Genomic DNA, 26,356 nt, shown 5'->3' on the forward strand with positions numbered 1-26,356 from the left:
TTGTTCATAATAAATAGCAGAGATGGGGCTTGGAGTGTGTGTGTCCAGTCCAAATCTGCCCCCCAGTGACCGAAGCTGGTGTGAGGACCCGGAGGAGATGAGAATAACTGGGTAACAGGCCTGGAGAGCATGTGTGGGTTCCATCTCCCTCCTGCCAGCCAGCCCTGGGGAACCGAGGAAGCATGAAGGGCCCTCATCTGCCTCTTCCATTCTCCGGTCACTCCCTTGACTCAGCCACAGAGGGCAGGGTAACTGCCCAGTCTCAGGGCTCAGGCAGTAGCTGACTGCCTTGCCTGTGATGAAAAGTTGTCCCCCACCCTCACTCAAACTGTCCCTCTGCTGCCCTGGAGTGCTTGGTCACTCAGCCCATGGCACCAGCCAGCCCCCTTCTAACTTCTAATGCCCTCTGCCCAAAGCAGCCCCCATCACTGCCTCCCATCTTCCCCCTGGACCTACACTGCGGTCATCCTTAAGTGTCACCAACTGTCCCACGGTGGCATTCATGTTCCCTCAGTCTCCACACTTCAGCCTTGTCACCCCTTGGCTGAAAGCGAGGGGCACAGAGACCTGGGGAGAGGCTCTGGGGGAGTAAAGTAAAGCAGGCTAACATGGAGTGGCTGGGACCAAGGAAATCAAGTCAAAAGGGAGGTGGGAAAGGAGAAAAGGAACCTGAACTTGGTAATAAGCAGGCTATCCAGTGACCTTGGAATGGGCAATTCCAATGGCATTTTAAGGCAGCCACCATTTCAGAGTTTCAGGAAGATGAGGGGGAAGTGTCAGAGAACAGGAGGAAGGAGCCTTCAAGCTGAGGAATCAATACAGACTAGAGCAGCGTCCCATTTCGGGGCAGAGGGAAGGAGAAGTGAGAAACTGACAACCAGACCTTCATCTTCTCTGTCTCATCTCCAGGTCAACAGAAGTCCATGGAACGTGATCAGACTCAGCCCATTTCTTCATTGCTGCCTTTCCCCCTCTTCCACTCACCAGTAGACCAACGTGGTTGTCAGCAAGCTTATACGCCTGCTCATGTGTTCCCTTTGAATTTCAGTCTTAGAGGGGGGGTCCATGTATTTGCTCTTAATGTTCCTGCCCTGGAATTCTTCCAGGGAATAGTTTCCATAATCTCCAGGAACCCTGGATTGGAAGTTTTCAGAACTTGAACTTTTGAGCCACGCAGGCTTGACTTCAAGTCTGTGTCTGCCACTCAGCATGTAACCTTTGGCAATTCAGCTTTCTTTATGCGAAAAATGGAGGTAATAATAGTTGCATCCTCACTAGGTAAGCTTGCTGCGAGCTGCTCACCAAGCAACCCAGGCTACCCAAGCTATGATCTCACAAGAATGAAATCCATTATTGTTTGTTAGGTGCTTGATGTGTTATAGGATCTCTGGTGATACAGTGGTTAAGCGCTTAGCTGCTAACAAAAAGGGAAGTGGTTTGAACCCACTGGCCATTCTTTGGAGAAAGATGTGGCTATCTGCTTTTATAAAGATTGACAGCCTAGGAAACCCTCTGGGGCAGTTCTTCTTTGCCCTGCAGGGTCACTGTGAGTTGGAACCAATCACAGGTTTGGTTGATTTGGGTTTGTCATGTTGCACGACCTCAACACACAGAGATTAACTACCCCCCTTCTTCCCACCTTTAAGGTCTCGCTCCTGGACACTGACCAGACTTGTTTTCACTAATCTCCCACCTTGTGATGTCTCTGTGACCTGCATCCTCATTTCCAGTATCAATTGGTGGATGAAGCTGTTAAGGGGCTTCATCTACTGGGGTCAGACCCTGTCCCTACTTCATCCTAAGCACCCAAAGGACCCTTTGCATATATGAGAACAGGCAGTGGGGTGGGCATTGCGCATGCCCATATCATGTTGGACCCCCGATGACAGGGCAACATCTGTGCCCCACGAACCTCAAAGGATGGATATGCCTGGGATCTTAGCACCCTAGGGGCCTCCAACTCCTCCCTGGAGTGAGGCCTCAGAGCTTCAGACATTAAAGGAATCAAGAGTGGGCACTGGAGTAGGCGGACTCCCTCGTGGAATATCAGATGAGAAGAGCAGTGGGGGACTGGGAGGAAGCAGGATGGATGTCAGATCCTAGTGGTTTAGGGATTATCTCTACTACCTACCCCCTACCTCTCTTGCACAGCCTCACTTGGCACTGGGTGAGGGTCCTAAGGCTCTGGAGCCAGCCAAGGTACTGGTTTTCTCCTCTGACTTAAAATCAACAATGACAGAAAATAATCCAATCACAAAAGGACAAATATTGTATGATCTCACTAACGTATTGATGCCTTTGAATAATGGTGTTGGCATCAAATATTGAATATACCATGGACTGCCAAAAGAATGAACAGATCTGTCTTGGAAATAGTACAGCTAGAATGCCCCTTAGAAGCCAGGATGGAAACCTTTCATCTCACGTACTTTGGACCTGTTCTCAGGAGAGACCAGTTTCTGGAGAAGGACATCATGCTTCATAAAGCAGAGGATCAGCGAGAAAGAAGAAGGTCTTCAATGAGATGGATTCACACTGTGGCTGCAACCATGACCCCAAATACAACAATTGGAAGGACTTGCTGGACCCTGGGCATTGTTTCATTCTGTTGTATACAGGGTCTCTGTGAATCAGAACCAACTTGATGGTACATACCACTAACAAAAGACAAGAAAAGGCAAATGATAAAAACCAAGGTTTGTTGGTTGTTACTAGGGATAGAACGGAGAGGGGAAGAGGGGTTAACAGGGATGGAAAAATCACATTGATCAAGAGTAGGGTTGCAGAACTGATTATTGTAATTGCTGCCAATACGTTGTACACCTGTAAAGTGGCATTAGCAAAAGTTATGTGATAGATTTACAATAACACACAAAAAAAGCAGCTCCAAGGTTAACCAGGCACCTCATGGGATGGGTTCCTTAGTTTGGAGGTTTAGGGTCATAGCTTCATGGAACATCCCAATTAATTGGTCTAATAACATGTTTAGTTTCTGTTTTACCTCCCAGTTCATTTCTTGGTCTTAAAAGCTTGCAAGAAGCCACGCAAGGCACAACATTTGGTCTCTAGGCACCTTGAACAACAGAGGAAGGAGAGTCAGAAATAGGACGGTAAGGAATGTGTGGCTTTCAGGAGCCATGGAGGGTGAATGAACCCCTGAAACTATCACCCTGAGATCATCTTTAAACCTTAAACTAACAATATTCCCTGAAGTCTTCTTAAAACTGAACAGTAGTTTAACTCGTTAAAAATAAGGGGGCGGGAGGCTACCTTGAACATTGTGCTCCTTTAAGAACTCTACACATGGGAATCCAGAGCACAGTGGCTCCATACAGTAAACACTGGACTGCGAACCACAAGGTCCGTGGTTCAAGCCCGTCAGCCATTCCTCAGGAGAAAGATGAGACTTTTTGCTCCTGCAAAGATTTAAAGCCTTGGAAACTGTATACATGGTCACTATAAGTCGGAAATGATTCAATGGCACTTAACAACAACAACACACAGAGATGAGATTCAGAACAGCAGCTCTAAAGAGGGACTGTTAAATAGGGTGAGAATGAATACACAACTCCAAGAATGTGATCAGTATCACTGAATTGTAGATGTAAAAACTGTGGAATTGGGGTATATTTTGGATATTCTCAACAATAAAATTAAAGGGGAAAAAAAAGCAATATTGACAATGAGCTCTGGTGATGAGTCCCTTCTGAGCGCCAGGCAGAGTTCTAAGATGAGCACTTTCTGCTCAACTCACTGCGACTACAGTAGAGCTTTCTCTAACCCCCATTTCACAGATGAGGAAATTGAGGCTCAGAGAGGTTGGGGGCTTGCTTGAGGTCAGTCACACATCCAGTAAGTGGGGGAGTCAGCACTGGAGCTCAGCCTAGTTGCATTGAACCCTGAGTCCTGCCCATTTGACTGGCTAGGTCTCAGTTGCTGGCCTCAAAGACTAGATACCCGGACCTGGAGGGCCTCTTGTGGCAGGAAACACCATCCACCTTCGTGATCCTAGGGCCAGGGGCTGCAGACCCCTCCCTTAGCCCCTTGTAATGGGAAAAATTGAAGAATTGGCTGAAGAGCAAGAAGAGCTGAAGGGGAAGAAGGCCGGAGGTCTCCTGGTGGTGAGATGGCGGCTCCTGAGGGAGTACTTCAGGTAGGACCTGAGGCCCACACCCACAGCTCCTTCATCAGGGTGACTGACTCCAAGGATAGCATTCAGATAGAAACAGTGGCCACTGGCCACGTGGGAGAAACAAGGGATGAGCAGGGGACTAAAGGGGCCAGACATAGCTGTGGGTTGGCTGGGGACCCCCAGAGAAACCCCTGTTTGAGGATGAGATTAGGCCCTGCCCTCAGGAGTCCCAGTCTAAGGAGTAAACAACCGTTGTTTGCAGGGACCAGGTCTAATGGGAGACCTAGTTGCTGCCCTCAGGAACCCCCTGTTTGGAAACAGAGCCCCTGCCTGACCTCAGGAAGGGGAGGGGCAGGGGAGGAGGGAATTACAGGAAGTTTCCCACTTGGAGGAGGAGGAGTCAGGGCGGCCCAAGGGGAGCTGCTCCAGCCAGGGAACTAGGGAGCTGAGACAGTAGATCTGAGTCCCCACTGGAGCTGGCCAGGGTGCCACCAGCAGGAGTCACTCCAGATTGAAAGGGTGTCTCCATCAAGAAGCCAAAGGAACCGGGGCCACAGATGTGATAGGAATACGCCTCAGAGGAGCTTGGGCTACAGGTTGGGATGCTGTGTGGTCTTGGGATTGTATGGGAAGGGCCCAGACTCCCTCAACTCCAGGGCCCTCCACTGAAACAACACACTCTATCCTTTTGGGAGGCATGACAGATTGTATATCTTGAACTGGCAGCATAGTGGTTACAAGTCAGGCTGCCATCCTCAAGGTCAGCAGTTCGAAACTACCAGCTGTTCCGGGGGAGAAAGATGAGGCATTCTGCTCCCATAAAGATTTACAGCCTCGGAGACCCTGTGCAGGGTCACTATGAGTGGGAGCCGACTCCAGGGTACTTAACAACAAAATAAACTTAAAGGGAAGGGAAACAAAGCAACATTGACAAGGGACTCAGGTGAATGAGCCTCTTCTCTCACTCATGTGACCCTGGAGAACTGTGGGGGTGGGGCAAGACCAAGGGGGAGGCAATGAATGGATCAGATAGACCTGCACCTCTAGTTCCCAGGGAGAGCGAGGGGTGATCAGCATATGACTTTGGGAAACTCACAAAGCTTCTTGGAGCCTCAGTCTCCCATCTCTCTAATGGGGACTACCAGTACCATCTCTGTCCCCTGGGTACCATATAATAATAGGTCCTCATCCCAGGAACCTCCTACAACCTTAAGGATGTTTTTAAGACGGATCCAGAGTGAAGGCACAATGGGCTCAACTCTGCTTGAGCATCTAGGTCTGGAGTGGCAGGTGGCTGGAAGGGGGGGAGTCACCCTATTCCCTGCATTGATGTCAGCGCCTCCTGGGAAGTTGCCTTCTCACCTCTCCTGGGCCTAAAATAGAGCTGATGGGGAGTGCCTGTCATGAGTCAGAGGCAGCTCCCCGCTCCCCAGCGGAGGCCTGGGTCCCCAGAGAAGCAGAGGACCCAGAAAGGGGTCCCCTGTCTCCACTTCTGTTCCTCAGCAACCTGTGGTCCCTCATGTGGCTGCCAGGATCCTCTAACCTCAAGGAGGAGAAAGTCAGGGTGGAACTCACTATTGGTGACCGTGCTGCTCACACCCTGCACGCCCCCCTAACAGAGATCAGTGATTCCAGTCCTCAATATCAGGACCCATCTTGTTAAGGAGGCCAGGAGCTGGGCTGAGGGGTGCAGCTATTTATGGAAAGTAGGAGGTGGTTGCCAAGCCCATACACCCTAAGAAGTGCTGGCAGGAGAGCTGAGGGACCTTGGGAAGAGGTTGCTTGAGACAGGTGGGATGAGGATGGAGGTCATTTGTTTAACAGGCCAGAGAGAGGAAGCTGGTGTCTTCTGCTCCTCAAAGATTAGAGCTGGCAAGAGGTGGGTCGAAATGAGGCCGGCTAACAGCATGAAAACGACCTGAATAGTTTATATTATAGTCAGGAGAAGGATTGGGGTGTCCTGTGTGATGAACTCAGGGTGGCAGCAACCCCCAGAGCACCCCTGGAGGCACCCCTCAGGACCTGAACGGGCCTTTGGGATGAAAATGGGTCTAGCTCAAGGGTGTAGGAGGTCTCTACAGTGACCCTCTGCGCTGCGGATGGATAAAGAAAGGCGCGGGGGTTTGAGTTCACCGGACCTGAGTTCATTGCCCTCGGACCGCTGCCTGCCCAGGCTTTCCAGCTTCACAACCCTTGGTCTTCCAGGCGCTGGGGGCCGGGACTGGGGCATCGCCCTCCTGGACACTACACCGAGGGGCCAGCTGGCATGGGCAGTTACGCCCATACCTCGACGCACGGGTCCCCAGCCGGGCCTTCCAGGGGTCAGAGTCCAGGGTCCCACTGCCCCCTGCCTCCATCCCTCCACATCTTCAGGTCTTCAGAGGTCCCCTCGGAAGGGGCAGCCAGGGAGATGCCTCGAGGCCGGGCGAATTGCGCCCCGCTAGGCACCTGCCGAGCTGGCGGTCGAGGTGCTGGGAAGGCCGGCCCCCGGGCGGCGCCTCTTTTGTGCTCGCGTCGCCGCGGCCCCTAGCCACAGGAGGGGGGGCGGCGGGGGCGGGCCCTGGCTCACGTGCTCGCCGCTCGCCGCTCGCCTCAGCCCCGCCAGCCGCCCGCCGGGATGGCCACGGCCAGAGCGCTCTGAGCCGGTGCCCGCCGCTCTGACCCCCGCCCGACCGCCCCCTGCAACACGCCGGCGTCTCCCCGCCTCCGCCCCGCCGCTCGCAACCGCAGCCGCACCGCAGCCCCCGGACCCGAGGATTATGAGGGAGCCATGAGGCGGCTGCGGTGTTGGGCGTTCGCGGCTCTGTTGCTGCTGCTGCTGCTGCTCCCTCCGCGCGGTGAGTGACCCTCAGTCGGCGGCCCCCTCCTCGCGCCCCGCCCCCGCCCTCGCCCTCGCCCCCGCCCCGGGTTTTGCAGCGATTTCTGCTGCAGCCACATGTCCCTGCAGTGCTGGGTGACGGCCGGTCCAGAAAGAGTGTGGAGGGGGATAGGGAGGTGGGTGCGTGCACCCACCTGTCCCCATCTGGCCGACCCCACTATAGCCATCCTTCTGCCGCTGGCAGGGAGACTCTGCCGGTCTCTGCGGGCGTATTTTTTTGGCGGGGGGGCAGTCGTGACGGTTGGTCAGGAGTGAAATTCCTAGCCCCCTCCCCATTGGATTCTTCCTTTGCTGGTCCCCCAGGCCCCCCAGGGCCCCACATAAGAGTGGGGGCTGGGGTCTACCCACCCCATTCCCAAGTCTCTGCCCCAAGGTGGGGTTCTGCCTGCAGTTATGGCCTTGTCTCCCCAGGTCTTGGGGCCCGGGGTCCTGTCGGAGCTCTGCGCTGGGGGAGCTCACCGCAAGTGGGGGACCCAGAGGCACCCGAGGTCACAGAACCCAGCCGTCTTGTAGGGGAGAGCTCCGGGGGAGAGGTCCTAAAGCAGCAGCTGGACACCAGGGTCCGCCAGGAGCCTCCAGGGGGACCGGTGAGCGGGGCTGGGTGGTGGGGAACCGGGGCTGGAGCAGGCCTTAGAGGCCAAGGGCAGCTGGGGGCCGAGGGCACCAGGCAAACCAAGGTCTGGAGGCCCCTACAACTTTCCCTTCTGCACAGTGGTTATCAGGTGGCGGCCAAAGTCACTTGTGAGAGGTACTGGGCCCTCTGGACTCCAGGCCCTCCTCTGGCTATCGAGGGGACCCTGGGATGCCCAGGTCTCAGCTCAGTTTAGGTCAACCTTCTGTGGGTCCCGAGTCCCCTTCTTCTGATGCAAGTCGTCTGATATAGTTTAGGGGACCAAGGGAGAAGCCCAGTTCTCAGTTCTTCCCTGGTTCTCCCCATAGCTGCCTTCCAGAGCCTCCAGCCTCAGTTTCCCACTGTGTGAGAGCACACAGCCTTGTGGCTCTCCTTCTTACCCTCTTTGAGGGTGAGTCCCTGGAAAGTCATTTGGGGCCTCAAGTTCACCCATAAATGCCAGCTCCATCTGCCCCCTGTCCTTTCAGCTGCCAGGCCACGTCTGCCTCCCAGAGGAAGGTTAGGAATGAAGGAGATTAATTGCAATTAATAATTAATATCATGTGAATAATAATCACTGAGATGGAATATTCATTCCACATGCCTTGATTCTCCAGGAGCTCAAAGCTGAAAGTTAGCCAGGCCAATGGGAGTGATGGAGGCCTGGGAGGTGAAGGCCTGGCAGAAATAAGAGAGGTGCATCTGGCTCTAGGAAGTTTTGGCAACCAAGAGTGGTGGGGGGTAAATTGGGATGGTCAGAGGAAGGAAGGAGGGAAACAGTGACTAACATTACTGACATCTGTCAAACTGGCATCTGGCCCTGCCTAATGTACTTGGTTAAAAGCCCTTAAGGAGGGGTGGTGGAGGGGGATGTGGGGTGGCGCAGGGGTGGGGAGAAATGGAATGGAGCAGGAAGGAGCATGCATAATAGATGGACCATCACTCAGGGCAGTGCCCAGGTGGGGGAGGGGTTAATGGTCCTGAAGCGGCTGTGTGCAGGGACCTGGGGGTGGGAGTGGGGGCTGGCTTCAGCCCAAACCCCCTGGGAGGTGAGGAGGTGGGCAGTGGGGACAGTCACAGGGCCAGGGATCGGGGTCCTGGCTGGGCTTTGGCCCTCAGTGCAGCTGTCTTCCCTGGTCTTGCTCCCGGTGTTCCTGGCACTGTGCACTCCAAGTTGGCCTGTAGGCTTGACTGCGTGTACTTTAGGGGGTGATGCCATGGGGGCCGAGGGGCAGAGATAAGGGAAAGCATGGGGCCAGGTAAAGATAAAAAGTGGGGTGTCCCAACTAGATAGGTTGCTGCTTCAGCCTAGTCCTTACCAAAGAGAGAGAGGGCATATGTTTCCTGGGTGGGGGTTGTAGTGAATGTGGTCCCCGAGACACTGTGTGGGGAGATCAACACGGATACATTTGGATTGGATGGCTTGGGTGTGAGGGGAGTGTGTGTAGGGGGTCTCTGCTGGATGAGTGGGTAGCATGTATGCATATATGTAAGTGACTATGTCTGAACATGCCTAAGGGGTGCTTTGTGGGAGTCACTTAGGGTCTGAGTTTTCCCCTAGTCTCTGCTGTATGTGTGTCTCATTTGACCACGAACCTGAGTGGGGAGGGAGAAGGACTATCAAGGCTCAGAGCTAAGCTTTGTATATCAATTACATCATCACCTCATTCTCATCACTCTATAGGAGGCAACTTTGGTCTGTCCCATTTTGCAGATCAACTAACTGCAACTCAGAGAGGTTAAATAACTTGCCCAATGTCCACCAGCTCTTAAAGTTCTTAAAGAGCTTCTAGTTATTTTCTCCAAAGCCAGAGCACTTCCACTGTACCAGTCTGCCTCCAGGCCCCCCGGGCTCTAGTCCAGTGGGTGCTCCCTCAACCCCACACAGGGGGTGGAAGAGGGCTGGCTGGGGAGACAAAAAGATAAGTGTTTTCCTGATGGGAAGGAGACATTCCAACCCTCTGACATTTCTTCCCTAGACTGGAAGTACTTCTGGCCTAATGACAGAGCCATTGTGCTGAGTCCAAGTGTCCCTGAAGAAAGTGCCCCAACTCTGAGCATCCTGGGTTTTATCCTAAATGACTGCGTCTGGTTGGGATATGAGACCAAGAGATGTGTTGGGACAGCAGCAAGATTTCCATCTGCTGTGGAGCAAGTGGGATCTGTATCTTTATGCTGGTCGCTTCCCGTTTCTGGGCCCTAGCTTCCTGATTGATGGCATTTATTGTGGTTGCCTAGTCACCCCCACATTCTCTGGTCCTGTGTCACCCTCATGATTGGTCACAGATTGCAGATTGGACTCTTGTGTCCCATAGGGTTTTCACTGATGGATTTTCAGATGTAAATCACTAGTCCTTTCTTCCTGCTACATCTTAATCTCTAAGTTCTGCTGAAATCTTTCAGCGTGACAGCAACACACAAACCTCCACTGATAAACAGTGGTGACGGTGATGAGGTACCCTGGCATCTCCGGTGTGACAGGAGAGACTCCTGTCCTGAAACACCAGTTCCCTCTTGTAGCCCCACCCACTGCTAGGAGGTGGTGTTGAGAAAGGACCTGTGCACTGAGGTTTTGGGATGGCACTGTTCTACCTTTACAAGTATGAATTTGTTGAATGCTCATCACAACTACAGGTGGTAGGGCCACTATTGTCCCTAATTTCACAAATGAGGAAACTGGCACAGAGAGGTGAAGTAATCCACCCAAGGTCACACAGCTTCAGGAGCAGAGCCCAGATTGATACCCAGGGAGCTGGCTGTAGAGCTTGGAAGCAAGTTGAGCCTCCTGCCCAGGAAGGTGAACTTTCTAAAAGTGCAGGAACCTGTGGCCTACAATTGAGTGGTGAGGCAGGAGGACAGCATAGGGCCACAGTGTACAACCGAGCTGGCTCTATAGGACACAAGGGCGCTGGGTCAAGGAGCAAGTGGATTTCAGGCCACATGAGTTCTGAGGGGACACCTTCAAATTCACACAGAGCTGCCAAGTGCGTTATGCCTGGACCTAGGATAGCTCTGTTGACTCCTTGGGAACCAAGGGGAGGGCAGGGTGTGGGGAAGCGACTGGGACTCCTGACAGGCCTGGGGGCTAGGGGAATACTCAACCCAGCAGCTGAGGGAGGGCGCCTCAGTCACTGAGCTGAGCATTGTGAGAACCATTCAGACTGTTTGTTAACTGGAAATGCCTCCCTCAAGGCCCTCAGCTGAAAGTGTTTTGCAGAGTTTGTGTTTTCTTACTACAAAGGAGTTGAAGGTAGTACAGCTCAGCACCTGTTGCTGTTAAATGCTGTCGAGTCAGTTCTGACTCTTAGTGACCTTGTATAGGGTTTCCAAGGAGCAGCTGGTGGGTTTGAACTGCCGACCTTGTGGTTCTCAGTCCAGTGCTGATCCGACAGCACACCACCAGAAGACACATAGCTGTGCCTGGGGCCCTGGAACACCACTAGGGCCAAGGCCATGCTTTGACCTGTGCAGACTTGTAGCCCTGTCCTGGGATTGGGGGCAGGAAGGGGTTCCAGGGAGGATGCTGGTGATTGGAAGTGGGGACCAGACTGTGTGCTGGGCCCAGCCTGCAAAGGGATGGTCTTAATGGGAGAATGAGTCCAAGAGAGAGGCTACCTCCCATTGGAAAGTCTTCCGGATGTGACTGTTTTATGGGACAGGCTTGGTGCAGGTTCTGTACTGGGCACGCCAGCACAGCTTTCTGAACCCCACGTTCCTCCTCATCTACACAACAGAGATGATAATGCTAAGAGCCTGCCCTCTCAGGCTTCTACACCTGTACCCAGCCAGAGCAAATGTTGAACATCTCTGAGACCTGCCTTCCCTCCTGGGTGGGGTGCCAGGCAGGTGGCAAGCGTAAGGGCAGGATTTCCAAAACAGGAGCTAGCACACTTGGGGGTGACCCGTTAGGGTCCAAGTGGAGGCAGGGGACAGACTCAGGCCGGTGCACGTGGCCTCTCCCAAGCACCCTTCTGGCTGTTTACAGGGACCCAGCTGCCCAGAGTCTATCCCTGGAGGGACTTATGACCCTGCAGGGACGTGACTCTGTCCTCAAAAATTTAGGTCAGATCCCACCATGGGAAATTCATCCACTGTTCTCATTGTCTGGGAACCCCGCTGCCCTGTTGGGAAGTGGGGCATTAGTGTAGGGTTGGGAGGTATCCAGGGGGAAGGCTGGTGAGTATAGGGGGGTTCTCCCAGCCCCTGCTGCTTGGGCTCCTCCCCTGTCTGGTCTGTGGCCACTCAGCCCACAAAGTGTTGTGTCCATACACAGCAAGCAGGAGGGGATTCCAGAGAGAAAAATGTCCTCAGAGGAAACACCTCACAGGTAAATCTGGTCTGGAAACCAAAGCCAGCCCCCTGCCACAAGGGATGGCCCACGGTGGTCTTTCATCCAGTTCTTCAAAGCCCTGTTCAGCTGAAACATTCACACTTTCTTCGTTTATTATTGTTATTACTAACCTTTATGATAATAACATATTAATAAGAGCTTTCATTTAATCTTCACCTGGAAATCCATTGTTACCAAATCAGTTCCAATTCATAGCAAGCTCACAGAACAAAGTGGAGCCGCCCCATAGGGTTTCCAAGACAATTTATGATCATTATAGAAGCCAACTGCCACATCTTTCTCCTGGGGAGCAGCTGATGGGTTCGAGCTGTCAACCTTTTGGTTAGCAGTTGAGTGCTTAACCACTGTGACACCAGCATTCCTTTAATTTTCACAGCAACTTCATTTTACCAGTGGGGAAACTGAGGCTCAGAGAGGCTAAACAGCTAACTTAGGCTCACTCAGACCTTCTAATCCAATTCCATTCAACACAAGTGTAGACTCCCTGAACATGGCTTAAGAGAGAGAAGAAGGTGAGCAGGGCTCTAAGGGAAAAAGTGTTGTCCATATATATAAAAAAAAATAATAAATGTTGTAACCATGGCAATGAAATGATATACGATAGGATGAATGTACAACTAATGTTTTCGCATGTAACTATCATATAATTCACAATAAAACATTTTTTTTAAATGTCAAATGCTGTACACGTGAAGTCTAGGAGTAGTTGTTAAGTTCCATCAAGTCGGTTCCGACTCATAGCAACCTTGTATAGGCTTTCTGAGGAGCAGCTGGTGGATTTGAACTGCCAACCTTGATCCTACAGCACCATACCAGGACTCCATGTCAAGTACTGTGTGATTAAAGGCTCAGCAGTAGAGACACCAAAAGCTCAGTGTGGGTTGTCAGTGTGGGTATTTGCAGGAGAGGGGGCCGATGATGGGGGAAGGGAGAGCTTTGAGGGGTGGGCTTTCAAGATGACTGAAGGGCAATGCTGGAGGCTGTGTGGACCCATGGGCCTCAAATGCCAGTGGGCTGCCTGTTAGAATTTTCTGGAGTATTTGGGAATCCTCTGTGTTTTCAAGACTGTAATTCTATAGGTCTAGAGGAGCCCAGGCATCTGTATTTGTGATTCTGGAGTTTCAATAGAATGTCTGCCTCCTTCTTTCTCTGTGCACCCCGTCTCTGCTGGGGCCTAACATGGGGTGCAGAGAGAAGGAAGCTGAGTTCCTCAGGAGCAGGTACCTGCAAAGTAGAGGGCCAGATGGAGGGGCAGCAGGAACCCCAGCCCAGCCTTGACCCTGGGCCAGTCACCTTCAGGTATCTTTTCCCTGCCTGGTCCCGACATTTGTAAAGTGAGGACCAGATGGCCCGGGCAGTTGGGATCAAATGAGATCACATGAGATCCTGGCTGCCAGAAAGCAAGGAACAAGTGCAGGGCACAGGGTCAGGAGCAGCTGAGCTGATGCAGTGGTAGGGACACTGGAGGTTGGCGCACCAGTGTGACCTCAAGACTGCAGGAACCCTGGAGAAGTGTGATGATGGGATGAAGTCAGCTGTGCGTCAGGATCAGAAACCAGGCCCAGCATTGAAGCGGTTTGGCTTTGATAGGACATTGGCCTTAAGCTTGGCTACAGGGTCTTATGACTCAGGGACCCGAAGTGGGCTCACCTGTTCTGTCTCTTCCTAATGATGCTCTGTGAATCCCTCATCAGGCCAGGCCCAGCAAGTGTGGGTTTTCTCCTTTCCCTCCAGCCCCCCACTCCTGAGTGACCTTCTGTCTGTTCTAGCCCCCGGTCCTTGCGCTTATCCAGCTGGAGTCCTGTCCTGCTGGAGAAAGAGCAGTTCATCCCATAGTCCAGCCTTCCCAGGTCAGGGAGGATGAAACCTCAGCAGGCTAAGGGGTGCTGGAGGGTGAAGAGAACACTGCTCTGCCATAAGTCAGGGCTTTCCCTGGAGTGGGAGGCTAGAGGACTAGCTTGCTGACTTCCTGAATGGGGGGAACCTGTAAACATCAGGACTCATGCTATCAGAATCCTCCAGGCCCAGACAACTCCGACCCCCACCATTTATACCAACCTCCCAACTCAAACCTGGCCTCCTCATACCGCTGAGGCTCAGAGAAGCTGCAGTATCATCTTGACACCACACAGCTTAAGATTCAGAGCCAGAGGCCTGGGCAGGCTACTCATGGTGGAGGCCATTGGTGGGCTAGGGTAGGGGCTTACCAGAGGGGGCCAGAAAGGAGGTGGAGACAGAGATGTTCCTGGTGGGGGGCAGAGAACCACAGAGGTGGTCCAAGCCCGGGAAGCAGGAGGAAGGGCAGAGATGGTCCAGCCCAGGGGAAGGGAGAGAGCCTGAGGTGGGGAGAGGAGGTTGGTGACTCCTTATCCTTTACTTTCTATTTCAAGTCTGATTGATCCTCGAGGGGCTCAGGGTGGAGCTGGGATACTCAGTCAGCCTGGGATGGGGTGAGTCAGTATCCTTTGGGCTCAGAGGTCTGTTGGTTCAGGCTCTGACCCATTGCTTTCCTCTCCCAGGAACTTCATTTCCAAAGTTTGAAACCCACCTCTGCCACTCCTTAGCTGTGAGACTATGGATAAATTAGCCTCTCTGTGCCTCAGTTCTCCATCTGAGTGATGGGAATAATAGTACCATCGATCCCACAGAATTGTGAGGATCTGATACAATAATACTTGTAAGGTGCTTAGAAGCTGGCTCATAGTAAGTGCTCAGTTAAGATTAGGAGAATTGATAAGGAAGCTGCCTGGGCTATGGGATTTCATGATCCTCCTCCTTCCTTCAGCCTGGTTCCATTCCTCAAAAGAAAGGCAGAAAATCAAAGCCCTCTGCACAGTGTGGCCCACTGCTGGGTGCCTAGATTTCAGTCTTAGGAGACAGAAGTGGAGCTGAGGGAAGAAGTCTCCAGCCCCTGAATCTTCCCAGTCCTTCCCTGGCCTTCTGGTGGTGGCTGTGTGTTATGGAGTCGGTTCCGACTCATAGCGACCCTGTACAGGGTTTCCGAGGCTGTAAATCTTTACGGGAGCAAAAAGCCTCATCTTTCTTCTGCGGAACAGCTGGTAGTTTTGAATTGTTGACCTTGCGATTCACAGCCCAATTTGTAACCACTAAGCTACCAGAGCTCCTTTCCCTGGCCTTCTAGATCGTTTGTAAGACCTGAGGTCATACACTCCTGCATGGGGTGGGTAATATGGAGCCTTCACGTTTTGTGGTGTTGTCTTCCAGACTAGAGGGCCCACTCCCCCTCAGCCCAGATTCTCCTGTCACTTCTCCCTTCTCTCTTGAAGTCTCTTTCCCTCCAGGCTCTGGTGGGCACCCAGGCCTGGGAAGGAGGGCAGCCATTCTTGCTCTGACCTGATATGTTGCCATGACAACCTGGAGCCTCCCAGTCCCACTGCATGGGCCCCTCTGAAAAATTAATCAGGAAAACTTCCGTGTTTAAAAATTAACCATGGGATTGAAATATTAAAGATTTTGGGCTAGGCAGAGGGCAATAGACTTGGGGGAAGAGGAGCCAAGCCCTTTCCTCCTGACAAGATGGCACTGGCCCATTGTCCCAGCTTCTGGGGCCCAGGGATCAATGCCAACCCATCCATCCTCCAGAATCCAATGGAGCCTGGGTAGGAAAACAGGAAGGGAGGGACTGCTTCAGCCAAGCCAGGTTCACACTGCGCTCCATCATCTTCTGTAGGCAGTGCTGACCCTTTATGCCTTTCCCATACCCCTGAGACCTGCCTTTCGTTCCACCAGAGAGTCGGGTGGCTCTGCCAACTGCAGAGAGGGCCTGAGATGAGGCTGTGGGCATGCTGAGTGCCCCTCTCCACCCCAGTGCCAAGTGGCTGGAGCCTGCATCCATGCTGCTCACTTGCCATGACCCAGAGCTGGGAGAGGGGGCCACTCCCCAGGATGAGCCTCCTCTTGAAAGATGAACTTGTGCAAAGCAATACCCCCACCCACAAATTGATGGTCCTCTCATCTGCTCTAGCTGGGCCATCCCCCCTCAAGAGCCACCCCAATTGTGGGGCCTCCCCAAGTTGACTCCCCCTCTGCCCCTCCCCCTAGCCTGTTCACCTGGCCCAGGTGAGTTTCATCGTTCCAGCCTTCAACTCAAACTTCACCTTGGACCTGGAGCTGAACCAGTGAGTATGGCCTTGAGCCGGGGAGGAAGGGCAGTGGGTGGGTGGCAAAGCCTGCCCTGGACTTAGCTAGTTGGTATCAGAACAGTCTGGAGGCAGACTGGGGATTGGATACTAGGCTGGGGCAGCACCCAAGCCTGGACTTGCCTGGACTTGCCTCTCACGTGTGGCCCCTTCTTTCTTCCCGCCCTCACTGTGTTCTAGTCACCTCCTCTCCTCACAATATGTAGAGCGTCATTTCAGCCGGGAAGGGACGACTCAGTACAGCACAGTGAGTAGCTTTGGAGGGCAGGGCGCTGGGAGGCGGAGGAGCTGCTGCTGTCTGTGTGGTCAGAAATGTGCCACAGGTGGCCAGTGGGGATGGGGACAAGGGAGTACTCAGGATGAGCACTGTTCCTCGGGACCCTCCGTATTCTGCTCACCTTAGGGGCTCTGAGGTCAGCAATCCAGGTGCACAGGTATAGGATCTTGAGCCCCACTCACCCAATTCTAGATGTCTGATTCTCAGCCAGCCTCCCTGCCCAGAATGCAGACATGTAAGGACCCTCTTGACCCTACCCAGCTCTGTCTGGACCACCCCCAGCCTCTTGGAAGGGGGAAAGTAGGGAAATGCCCTCCTGTCCAGGACTAAGGCCCCAGGAATCTCAGGCTACTGGGACCCCTTGGCCCCAGGCCTGGAAGCCCAGAGGCTGAGCAGAGATGAATGAGTGCCTATAAATAGTCAGTCCCCACCCCCAGCCTGTTGAGTAACTGGAGCAGGGTGTGAGCCATTGATTGTCCCCTCTGGTCCCCACACCACTCAGCCCCCACCCCAGGCCTGGGGACACTATGTGAGCTCCTTGGGAGGCACTGGCTACTGTGAACACACTGAAGTATGAAATCCTGTGTGTCTGGGGGTGGACAGGGGAGGGGGCGGGCACAAGTCTATAGTGGCCACCTGAGTAAATAAACACTCTACCAGGTAAGTGCTTAGAACCATGCCCAGCACAGCACATAGTAGGTTGCTATTTAATCATGAGACCAAAAGCCACTGCCATCAACCCTGTAGAACAGAGTAGAACTCTCCATAGGGTTTCCCGAGACTGTAAATCATTTTGGAAGCAGACTGCCACATCTTTCTTCCTCAGAGCAGCAGGTGGGCTCAAAGTGCCAACCATGCCTTAGCAGACTGATGCTTCACCCACTGTGCCACCAGGGTGCTTTTTACATAGCCATTGTTATTCTCAGCCCAGTATGATTCCCCTTCTGTCCCCAACAAATGGTGAAGAACTGTTGATCTCCTCCAACATTTTCATTTTATAGGCAAGGTGCAGGAAGCTCAGAGGGGTTGGAACTGGCTCGGGTCCCGGGTGTTCCTCCTGCACACAGTGGGCCCCGCTCGCTACCTGCAGCCCCTTTCCCACCCTCATGCTTGTTCTGCTGGCTCCTCCATCCACAGGACGCTGGTGACCACTGCTACTACCAGGGGAAGCTTCGGGGAAACCAGCACTCCTTTGCTGCCCTCTCCACCTGCCAGGGCCTGCAGTGAGTAAAATGGACTGGGTGCTGGAGACAGCCGCCAACCGCTGCCTCTGGGCATGGTGGGGAGCTGGCCTCTCTCTCCCTCCGCAGTGGAGTCTTCTCTGATGGGAACTTCACTTACATCATGGAGCCTCGTGACATGACTGGGCCTCAGGAAGTCTCCCAGGTAAGCTCCACATGGTCCTGCTAAGAGCCCTATCTATTTGTCCCTATGTAATTTGCTTTTTCGTCTCCCTCCTCCTCCTTCTGTAACTTCAGCCTCATTGCCCTCCTCAGTGACCCCAGCTCTGGTTCCCAAGCCCTGTGCCCCCAGCTCCAGTGTCCCCTCTGTCCCCCAAGTAACCTTCCACAGGACTCCAGTCTCTCAGGACACCCTCAGGGCTTGACCCTGGAATCTGAGCAGCTGGGAGACCAGATCTGACATGGGAGCTCTGGCCAGTTCTGGGTCACCCCAGAGTGATGTGGGTGTGTGTGTGAAGGACTGAACTGTTCCCCAATATGGGGCCCAGAGCTGGCCTGTCTGGCCCCCCAAGAACAAATTCCCCCTCATTACAGGGACCCTTTCCCCACCTCATTTACCGGACCCCTCTTCTCCCAGCCCCCTTTGGATGCAGGGAGCCAGGTAAGGGAGGAAAAGTGGGGCTGGGGAGGAGGCTGGTTGTACCCTCCCTCAACTGCTCCCTCCCCCCAGGCTGCCTGTTTGCTGCCCCTGCCCATCCTGCTCCCCTGAGGCTGAGAAGGAAAAGGCAGGTACGGGGCCCGCCCAGACCTCAGCCTGGGGGTCAGGGACCATCTCTGAGAGGAAGCCCTCACCCCATCCCTAAGGCTGTTGTGCACACATGCCCATTGTGGTAGCTTGACCTGCTTGCCCTCATAAAAAGATGGAGAAGGATAGGACTCTCACCAGTGGGGGCTGGCATTGTCCCTGGGTGAGCCCAAGTCCCCAAGTTTGCCCATGATTTGGCCGTAAGGCCAGGCATGTAGGGGACTGATTCCAAGTGCCCGCCCACCTCCCAGGTCCGCCGGGGCCACCCCACTGTGCACAGTGAGACCAAGTATGTGGAGTTGATTGTGATCAATGACCACCAGCTGGTAAGTTCCCAGGCTAAAGGGTGAGCACGCACGGTTGGAGAGGAGGGGTCTGGAAGGAGCCTCATCCTCGTCCCACTCTGCTCCCGTCCAGTTTGAGCAGATGCGACAGTCAGTGGTCCTCACCAGCAACTTTGCCAAGTCTGTGGTGAACCTGGCGGATGTGGTAAGCAGCCTTCCCCAACACCCCCGCCTCACCCTCACATATCCATGGGGCTAAGGTGGGGGCAGTGAGAGCCTGTGTCCCCCACTTCCTGGAGGGCAGACAGAGCTCCTCTCCAGTCTTGTCCCCCACACCCACCCTTCAGCCCCCTCCTCACCCTTTCCCCTTCTGGCCCAGATATATAAGGAACAGCTCAACACCCGAATCGTGCTGGTCGCCATGGAAACATGGGCAGATGGGGATAAGATCCAGGTGCAGGATGACCTCCTAGAGACCCTGGCCCGGCTCATGGTGTATAGGCGGGAAGGGCTGCCTGAGCCCAGCGATGCCACTCACCTCTTCTCGTGAGCCCCCTACCCCACATGTCCTGTAGCCTCTGCTGGGAGCCCCCTCAGTCAGCCATTCCACAGAGATTACTTAGCAGGTACTCTAGGGTCTGGGGTCTTAGGTTCACCTTGCACCTGCCACCTGCCCCTCAGCCAGCTGCAACAGGCTGGGCAGCTTCCTCTGCATCTTAGTGGATTATCACAGGATCCTCTGCCCATCACCTCCTCTTCCTGCCCTTTCAAATGATCCCAAGGAACATCCTCAGGAACCCAGTGCCCTAGTAGGGGAAAAAATTCTAATAAAAGATTTTTTTTCCATTGAGGGGCTTTATGGATTATCTAATAGGAACATTTCATTTGCTTTATGGGCAAATGAACTCAGAGATGCGGAGGGGCTGCTGAGGACACGTATGTTAACATAATCGTTAACGTGTGGAGATGCTTCTTCCCCAAGAATGAATCTAGTGTGGGAGGCTCCTGAGTCTTTCCCCCACCCAGAGCAGCCTCCGTGGGGAGGTTCTCCTGGCCACCGTTTCTCTTCCAGGGGCAGGACTTTCCAGAGCACCAGCAGTGGGACTGCCTACATGGGGGGCATCTGCTCCATGACCCGGGGTGGGGGTGTGAATGAGGTGAGCAGAGCGGGGCCAAGGCTGGGGTGAAGGACACGAACCCTATAGCATTGAAAGACTGTAGACATCTCTGCATTCCACCTTCCTCACCCTCAGTTTGGCAACGTGGGAGCCATGGCAGTGACCCTGGCCCAGACGCTGGGGCAGAACCTGGGTATGATGTGGAACAAACACCGGAGCTCCGCAGGTATGGGCCCTGCAGCCAGCCCAGAGATACACCCATGGACTCTGGAACAGAAGAGGGTGCCCATGGTGGGTGGTGGTCTTCATCCCACCCTCACATCCACTTGGCTCACTCCTCAGGGGACTGCAAGTGCCCGGACATCTGGCTGGGTTGCATCATGGAAGACACTGGGTGAGTTCCTGGGGACAAACTGGGGGAAGGATCTTGAGCAAGGGGAGCACCAGATTGAGCACTGAGTAGGCGTCTGGACGGGTTGCCTCTAGAGCTTCAGCTCTCTGGACTGCTCTGGATTCCAAGAAGCCCAGTGTTCTGTGAACACTGCATGGGAGATCTGAATTCCTCTAAATTGCCCAGACTGCAGTGTGCGCTGTCGCCACTGGGCGCCGCCACAGGCTCATTTGGAGGCACCTTCCTGGTTCATCTCTGGGTGGGTATGCGGGAGGGTGCTCCTCCTGTGACCAGAACCTCCTGTGCATCACCACCCCTATCTTGAGAAGGGGTGAGAAGGCAGGCTGGGATACACTGTCCTCCACTCTTGCCCAGGTTCTACCTGCCCCGCAAGTTCTCTCGCTGCAGCATCGATGAGTACAACCAGTTTCTGCAGGAGGGCGGCGGAAGCTGCCTCTTCAACAAGCCCCTCAAGGTGACATCCCCGGGATGGGGAAGGTGTGAGGAGGATTTGGGCAGGGTCCTGGTCAGACTCCCAATATCCCGCCCTCATCCAGCTCCTGGACCCCCCTGAGTGCGGGAACGGTTTCGTGGAAGCTGGGGAAGAGTGCGACTGTGGCTCGGTGCAAGTGAGTGACCCGTGCCGGGCGTTGGGGGGTGGGGGGGGGGGGGCGGGGCTGATGGTGGTGGTGGAACGAGGGAGGACGCAAGGAAGATTAGGAATTGCCCGCCTCTCTCCCCTCCTCGTGTCTCCCAGGAGTGCAGCCGCGCGGGCGGGAACTGCTGCAAGAAATGCACCCTGACTCATGACGCCATGTGCAGTGACGGTCTGTGTTGTCGCCGCTGCAAGGTTGGAGGCTCCGCAGCTGGGGCGGGAAGGAGGCGGGGCCAGAAGGAGCGGGACGGGGGGATGGAGAAGGGGCGATTGGAGACCAACAGTAGAGGGGCGTGGCCTAGGGCCGAAATGCTGGAGGGGCGGGACCTGACGCGAAGAAGCCAAACGGAGCGGGAGCGGGAGACGGGTGGGGAACCTACCTAGAAGTAATGGGAGGTGCGGAAACGTGAGTGGACCTAGAAGCAGCGCCTAGCGGGATGGGGCCCCGGCAAGCGAGAGGTCTGCGTAAAAGGGATGCGGGCACCGAAATAGGGCTAGGCCCAAGGGTGGGGTTATATAGACCGTTGTATCTCAATTAAGCCCTGGAACAAATCCTCCTCTAGTACGAGCCGAGGGGTGTGTCCTGCCGAGAGGCCGTGAACGAGTGCGACATCGCGGAGACCTGCACCGGGGACTCCAGCCAGGTCCGCCCAATCCGGCCGCCCAGCAGAGCCTGGGCGGACTAGGGAACCTGTGTTCTTATCGGTTGACTGTTGTCCCACCCCGCCGCTGATCAACCTGTTACTTCATCTGAAAAAGGGGTTCTTCAGGCCTTCTGGCGTTGTTCCTTTAACCATGGAGCCAGTATTTCGGTCTGGCTGTTGTTCCCAGCGCTTGGCGCGGTGCCTTCTGCATGCTGAGGATCAGAGTGGTTCATAATATTAGTCAAAATTTATTAAGTCCTTATTATTCGTGAGACATTGAGAATCTTTGCTCTGTGAGGCAGCTATAGGAAATTGACAGGCTTGGGAGGATACAGGGCTTGTGGATCAGGTGGTCTAAGTTCAGAGCCAAACCTTGATTCAGAAAGGCCCTGTCATGAGTTCTCACATGGGGCACGTGGGACCCATTCATTGTTCCCTGGGATAGTCCTCAGCTCTTAATTCTAGCAGCTGCTCAGCTCAGCTTGGCCCTCTCCTCACAGTGTCCCCCTAACGTGCACAAGCTGGATGGTTACTACTGTGATCATGAACAGGTATGTGGGGGGGCCACCCGCCCCCAGGGTCTGGCTCAATCTGGTCTCATGTCTGCTCTGACCTGGCAATGTCTGTCCCTTGTTTTCTGTCTGTCCCTCAGGGTCGCTGCTATGGCGGACGATGCAAAACCCGAGAGCGACAGTGCCGGGCCCTCTGGGGCCATGGTGAGCCTTTGACTAGGGCAGAGGAAGACCAGTTCCCGGGGACCCAGAATCTTGGGGATCCTGCTGGACTGGGAGTCAAGCTAGAGTGTTGGAGGTACAGGGTGGGTGGGGTGACACATGGTGTCTCCCTGCAGCGGCTGCTGATCGCTTCTGCTATGAGAAGCTGAACGTGGAGGGGACGGAGCGTGGGAACTGTGGACGCAAGGGGTCAGGCTGGGTCCAGTGCAATAAGCAGTGAGTAGCTAAGGTTCCTGGTGGGGTCTCCTCAGCTCTGGGGTGGGGAGGGATTTTCAGGGGTGGGGCAGCAGGCTGTCCTAGGAGGAGCTTGTGAGTGTTTATGGAAGACTGAACAAAAGAGCATCCAGAAGATAGAGCTAAGGTCAGATTTGGGGCTCACTGTCTCCACCCTGCCCAACAGGGACGTGCTCTGTGGCTTCCTCCTCTGCGTCAACATCTCTGGGACCCCCCGTCTTGGGGACCTGGGGGGAGACATCAGCAGTGTCACCTTCTACCACCAGGGCAAGGAACTGGATTGCAGGTTTTGGCTGGGCCCATGGCTGAGGAAAGGGAGGTTCCTGCTCTGATGGGGACCAGGAGCTGAGGCTGTCTATGCCCTTTCCCCAGGGGAGGCCACGTGCAGCTGGCCGATGGCTCAGACCTGAGCTATGTGGAGGACGGCACAGCCTGTGGGCCCAACATGCTATGCCTGGATCATCGCTGCCTGCCAGCCTCCGCCTTCAACTTCAGCACCTGCCCTGGCAGTGGGGAGCGTCGCATCTGCTCCCACCACGGGGTGGGTGCCTGGGGGCTGGGGTGGTGGGGAGGCTCTTGTGAGGAGACAGACCCTTGCTCACCTCTACCCTCCCCACAGGTCTGCAGCAATGAAGGGAAGTGTATCTGTCAGCCAGATTGGACAGGCAAAGACTGCAGTATCTACAACCCCTTGCCCACGTCCCCACCCACAGGAGAGACAGAGAAATACAAGGGTGAGGCTGGAGTCGGCCAGGGACAGGGCTCTATTTGTGCCACTCTCCATCCTTGTCCCTGCCATCCGAGCCCTGCCCTCCTCCGCAGGTCCTAGCGGCACCAACATCATCATTGGCTCCATCGCGGGGGCAGTCCTGGTTGCAGCCATCGTCCTGGGCGGCACGGGCTGGGGATTTAAGTAAGTGCCCCCCCAAACTCCTCCATGTCCCTGACTTGCTCAATGGTTCTTGGAATCCCAGAGTGTCCAAGCTGAGGAGTTTTCCCAAGAGATTTCCAGACCAGAGTTCACACATCACAGGTCCAAGCCAACTCACAGGGTCTTGTTTTAACATTTAAAATAACTTGTTGCTAATATTTTATAACCAGAAGAGTTCATATGAAAAGATCCCAACTTCCAGCTTCTCTTGAAAACTGAGCAGATTAGACCACACTGGGCTTCAGTGTGTTCCAGCAGGGCCAGGGGGAGGCCAAGCAGGGTGTGGGTCCTCTATCCCTGGAGCCCACCCAGTTGGGATCTGAGTTTGCTGCTCTTGAGCTGGTCCAACCCCCTTAATGTGCAAAGGACAAGGACGGAGCTGAGGCCCAGGGAGGAAGCAGGACTGTCACAGCATCACAGGGTGAGTTAGCCACAGAGTCAGGACTTGAACCTAGGACCCATTTTGGTAGGTCTCCTTGATCTCTCATTAAGGCCCAGGCCCTGGGGACCTCCAGCCCATCCCTTGGCAAGGGGTCTCATGGGACTGGAAGGCCCCGTCCTGAGGGAAAGTGGAAGTCACAGATGGCTTTTTTCTGTCTCTCTGCTTGTCCTCTCTGGCTCCTGAAGAAACATCCGCCGAGGAAGGTATGACCCGACTCAGCAGGGGGCAGTGTGACACCAGCCAGTCATCCTTCCCACTGTCTGTCATGTCTCCTCCATGTCACTTGCCTTGCATTCTGTGGTTGGGGAGCCAGGCTGATTCCCCCACCCCTGCTGGCAGCCATGTCCCTACAGGGTGGGAGAAGCTGCATTGGGAAGTCACCCCCAGCCTGCCCTGCCCCTTTCTCTCACCTACCCGTCCTCTCAGGTTTGGTCCATCTCCTGCTGCCCCTCCTATGGCCAGGTGGGTCCAGGAGCTGTGCCTCCCACAGCCCCCTCCGTGTCCCATCTGTTGTGTTCACTGTGTTACCGCTGTCTGACCTTGCCTGGCCAGTCGATGACTTGCCTCCTGTATTTAGGGCCTGGCCGGAGGCCTCATCCTTTGGGCCCTGTTTCATATCATCCCCTTGATGTCCTGTCTCTGTTCCAGATCCGGAGGGGCTTAAGTGCCACCCCCCTCCCTCCAAGCCTGGTGCCCACCAACTCAGCCCTGAACCATGAGGCTGCCCCCACCCAGCCACGGACGGAGGCACCAAGCAAATGTCTTCCAGGTCCAAGTCCCTCAACTTCTGGCCCCAGTAGGCCTTTGTGGGGGCAGTGGCCCTGCCCTTTGCACCACCAGGGTGGGCCAGGCCTAGAGGGCATTTCCTTCTTGGTCCCCCACCCCACCTCATGTGGCTTTGGCCTTGCACACCTCCCCCCTCCCCCCGCCACACCCTACCCGCTCCCTGTGAATGTAGCGTCCATCTTCACAGAATACCACAGTTCAAGTGGGAGCTTGGCGGGATGCCCCAGTAGGGGCAGGTAGCCACCAGCAGACATGGCCTGGGATGGCCCCTCCTCAAAATCAGGCAGCTGGGACCAGGGTCTTAGCTCTCTGGGATCTGGCGGGAGGGGTTGACATCTACTTTTAAAAAACAAAACTGAATCTTAAATGTTGAATGTAACTTGGGGGTGCTGGGGCCAGGGCATTTGTGGGGATAATTTGATGCTTGCTGAAGAGCCTTGGAGAATGGTCATCCCCCAGGCCCGTCCACAGGATGAACCCATCAGAAATTCTCTCACCGCACACAGCCGTCCTCAGGCCAGGTGGGGGCCAGGAGCTGGGTGTCATGGCTCTATGCTGTGCCACCCCCACCCCCCACCTCCCTCTCAGCCTCACTGGTTCTGAAAGTTCAGAAGTCCGAGTGCTGAATTCAAACCAAAGCTGCCTGTTTTGTGCCCAAGACCTAGATTATGGGCACGGAGACCACAAATTCCAAATTGTCTTCAATTCCAAAACCCCGATCCTGCTGTCTCTGCCAGGATACACATTTGGGGATTTAGAAAATACAGTCCCTGAAATAAAATGGCACCGTCCCCCTTTCAGAAGGGTGATTCTGGGACTGACTCAGGGTGTAGGTGCCCCCTGGCGTGGCCTTGAGATGCCCCAACTGGGCCATCTTCCCATGCAGGGTAGGGGGTTCAACCTGTGACATGGGGAAGTGCAGCTCTTCTGTCTGACCCTCAGCTTCTAGAGAAGTCCTCAGTGCCCTTCCAGGGCCAAGTAGCACGTTTACAGACGTTTTCCCCACCCTGTCCTCTGACTCCCCGCTGTGGCAGAGCTTGAGAATCAAGGTGAGGGCCAGGCAGAACTCCCCAGTCCCTCCATACACCACCCTGCCCAGGCTTTCCTTCATGGCTCTTACATGTACGGAGTGGGGACTCCTCGACAGCTGAAAGCCAGCTGGCAGGGACAAGATGGGGGCGAGCTACCTTATGGATGAAAGCCACAAAAGAATGGAGCCCTTCTTCCCATGAATGTGCTGCCCAGATTCAGAAGAGGTCCTGAATCCTCAGGGCCTTTGAGCCACCTCTTTCAGTTCCTCTGATTCCGGGGCCTCTCTGAGGAGGCGACATGGAAACCCTGCTCTCAGTTTATCGGCACCACCCCTCAGGGGCAAACTAGGACTGAGACCCACTGACAGCCTTTTGGGTGGCTGGTGACATCCGGCTACAGTGGGGTCCTCAGGACTGAGCTCCAGCTGGCACTGCCCAAGGGAGGGGGGCTGGGTGGGGTGCCCCCTGACCAGTCCTGTTCCCCAAATCTCATAATCTAGGTGGGGCAGGAGGGTAAGGGCTGGGTTTTGTAGGTACCGCTGCAATACCTGAGGCACCCCGATGGTACACGTGTGTACACAGTTGGCGATGCTTCTAGGCACAAGCGTTTGAACCCACATCTCTCTACACAAGTGTGAATACCTCTGTACACATATGGTATGTGTGCACACACACGTGTATGGCGGGAGCATGGAGAACGAGAGACTTTCTG

General features: G+C 54.7%; 1 protein-coding gene across 3 annotated transcripts; it reads left to right on the plus strand.

Annotated features, from left to right (window-relative positions):
- The first annotated feature begins 6,902 nt into the window (after window positions 1–6,902).
- On the plus strand, window positions 6,903–24,612 carry ADAM11 (ADAM metallopeptidase domain 11). Of its 3 annotated transcripts, none has more exons than XM_006832746.1 (26): window positions 6,903–6,969; window positions 7,422–7,597; window positions 16,034–16,110; window positions 16,312–16,378; window positions 17,546–17,631; window positions 17,719–17,794; window positions 18,184–18,250; window positions 18,320–18,378; window positions 18,646–18,720; window positions 18,812–18,883; window positions 19,058–19,224; window positions 19,751–19,835; window positions 19,932–20,022; window positions 20,139–20,190; window positions 20,563–20,662; window positions 20,745–20,816; window positions 20,945–21,037; window positions 21,406–21,486; window positions 21,987–22,037; window positions 22,139–22,202; window positions 22,337–22,436; window positions 22,621–22,740; window positions 22,827–22,995; window positions 23,074–23,188; window positions 23,277–23,367; window positions 24,013–24,061. In XM_006832746.1, the coding sequence occupies exons 1-26, from the start codon at window positions 6,903–6,905 to the stop codon at window positions 24,059–24,061; spliced, it is 2,322 nt and encodes a 773-aa protein (XP_006832809.1). The 3 variants fall into 3 exon arrangements, with proteins under 3 accessions (XP_006832809.1, XP_006832810.1, XP_006832811.1); XM_006832747.1 differs by having other exon boundaries at window positions 6,903–6,943; window positions 7,402–7,597; XM_006832748.1 differs by lacking the exon at window positions 6,903–6,969 and adding an exon at window positions 24,476–24,612 and having other exon boundaries at window positions 18,320–18,374; window positions 24,013–24,030.
- Window positions 24,613–26,356: the final 1,744 nt, after the last annotated feature.

This window comes from Chrysochloris asiatica, unplaced genomic scaffold (genome assembly GCF_000296735.1).
Source record: "Chrysochloris asiatica unplaced genomic scaffold, ChrAsi1.0 scaffold00007, whole genome shotgun sequence".
Classification (NCBI taxonomy): domain Eukaryota; kingdom Metazoa; phylum Chordata; class Mammalia; order Afrosoricida; family Chrysochloridae; genus Chrysochloris; species Chrysochloris asiatica.

What these genes read in the sequence shown, in the direction of transcription:
- ADAM11 (XM_006832746.1), top strand. Translation starts at nt 6,903, where the DNA reads ATGAGGCGGCTGCGGTGTTGGGCGTTCGCGGCTCTGTTGCTGCTGCTG. An exon ending in TTGGACCTGGAGCTGAACCA is followed by an intron (nt 16,111 to 16,311) that starts GTGAGTATGGCC and finishes ACTGTGTTCTAG; the next exon opens with TCACCTCCTCTCCTCACAAT. An exon ending in TCCACCTGCCAGGGCCTGCA is followed by an intron (nt 17,632 to 17,718) that starts GTGAGTAAAATG and finishes CTCCCTCCGCAG; the next exon opens with TGGAGTCTTCTCTGATGGGA.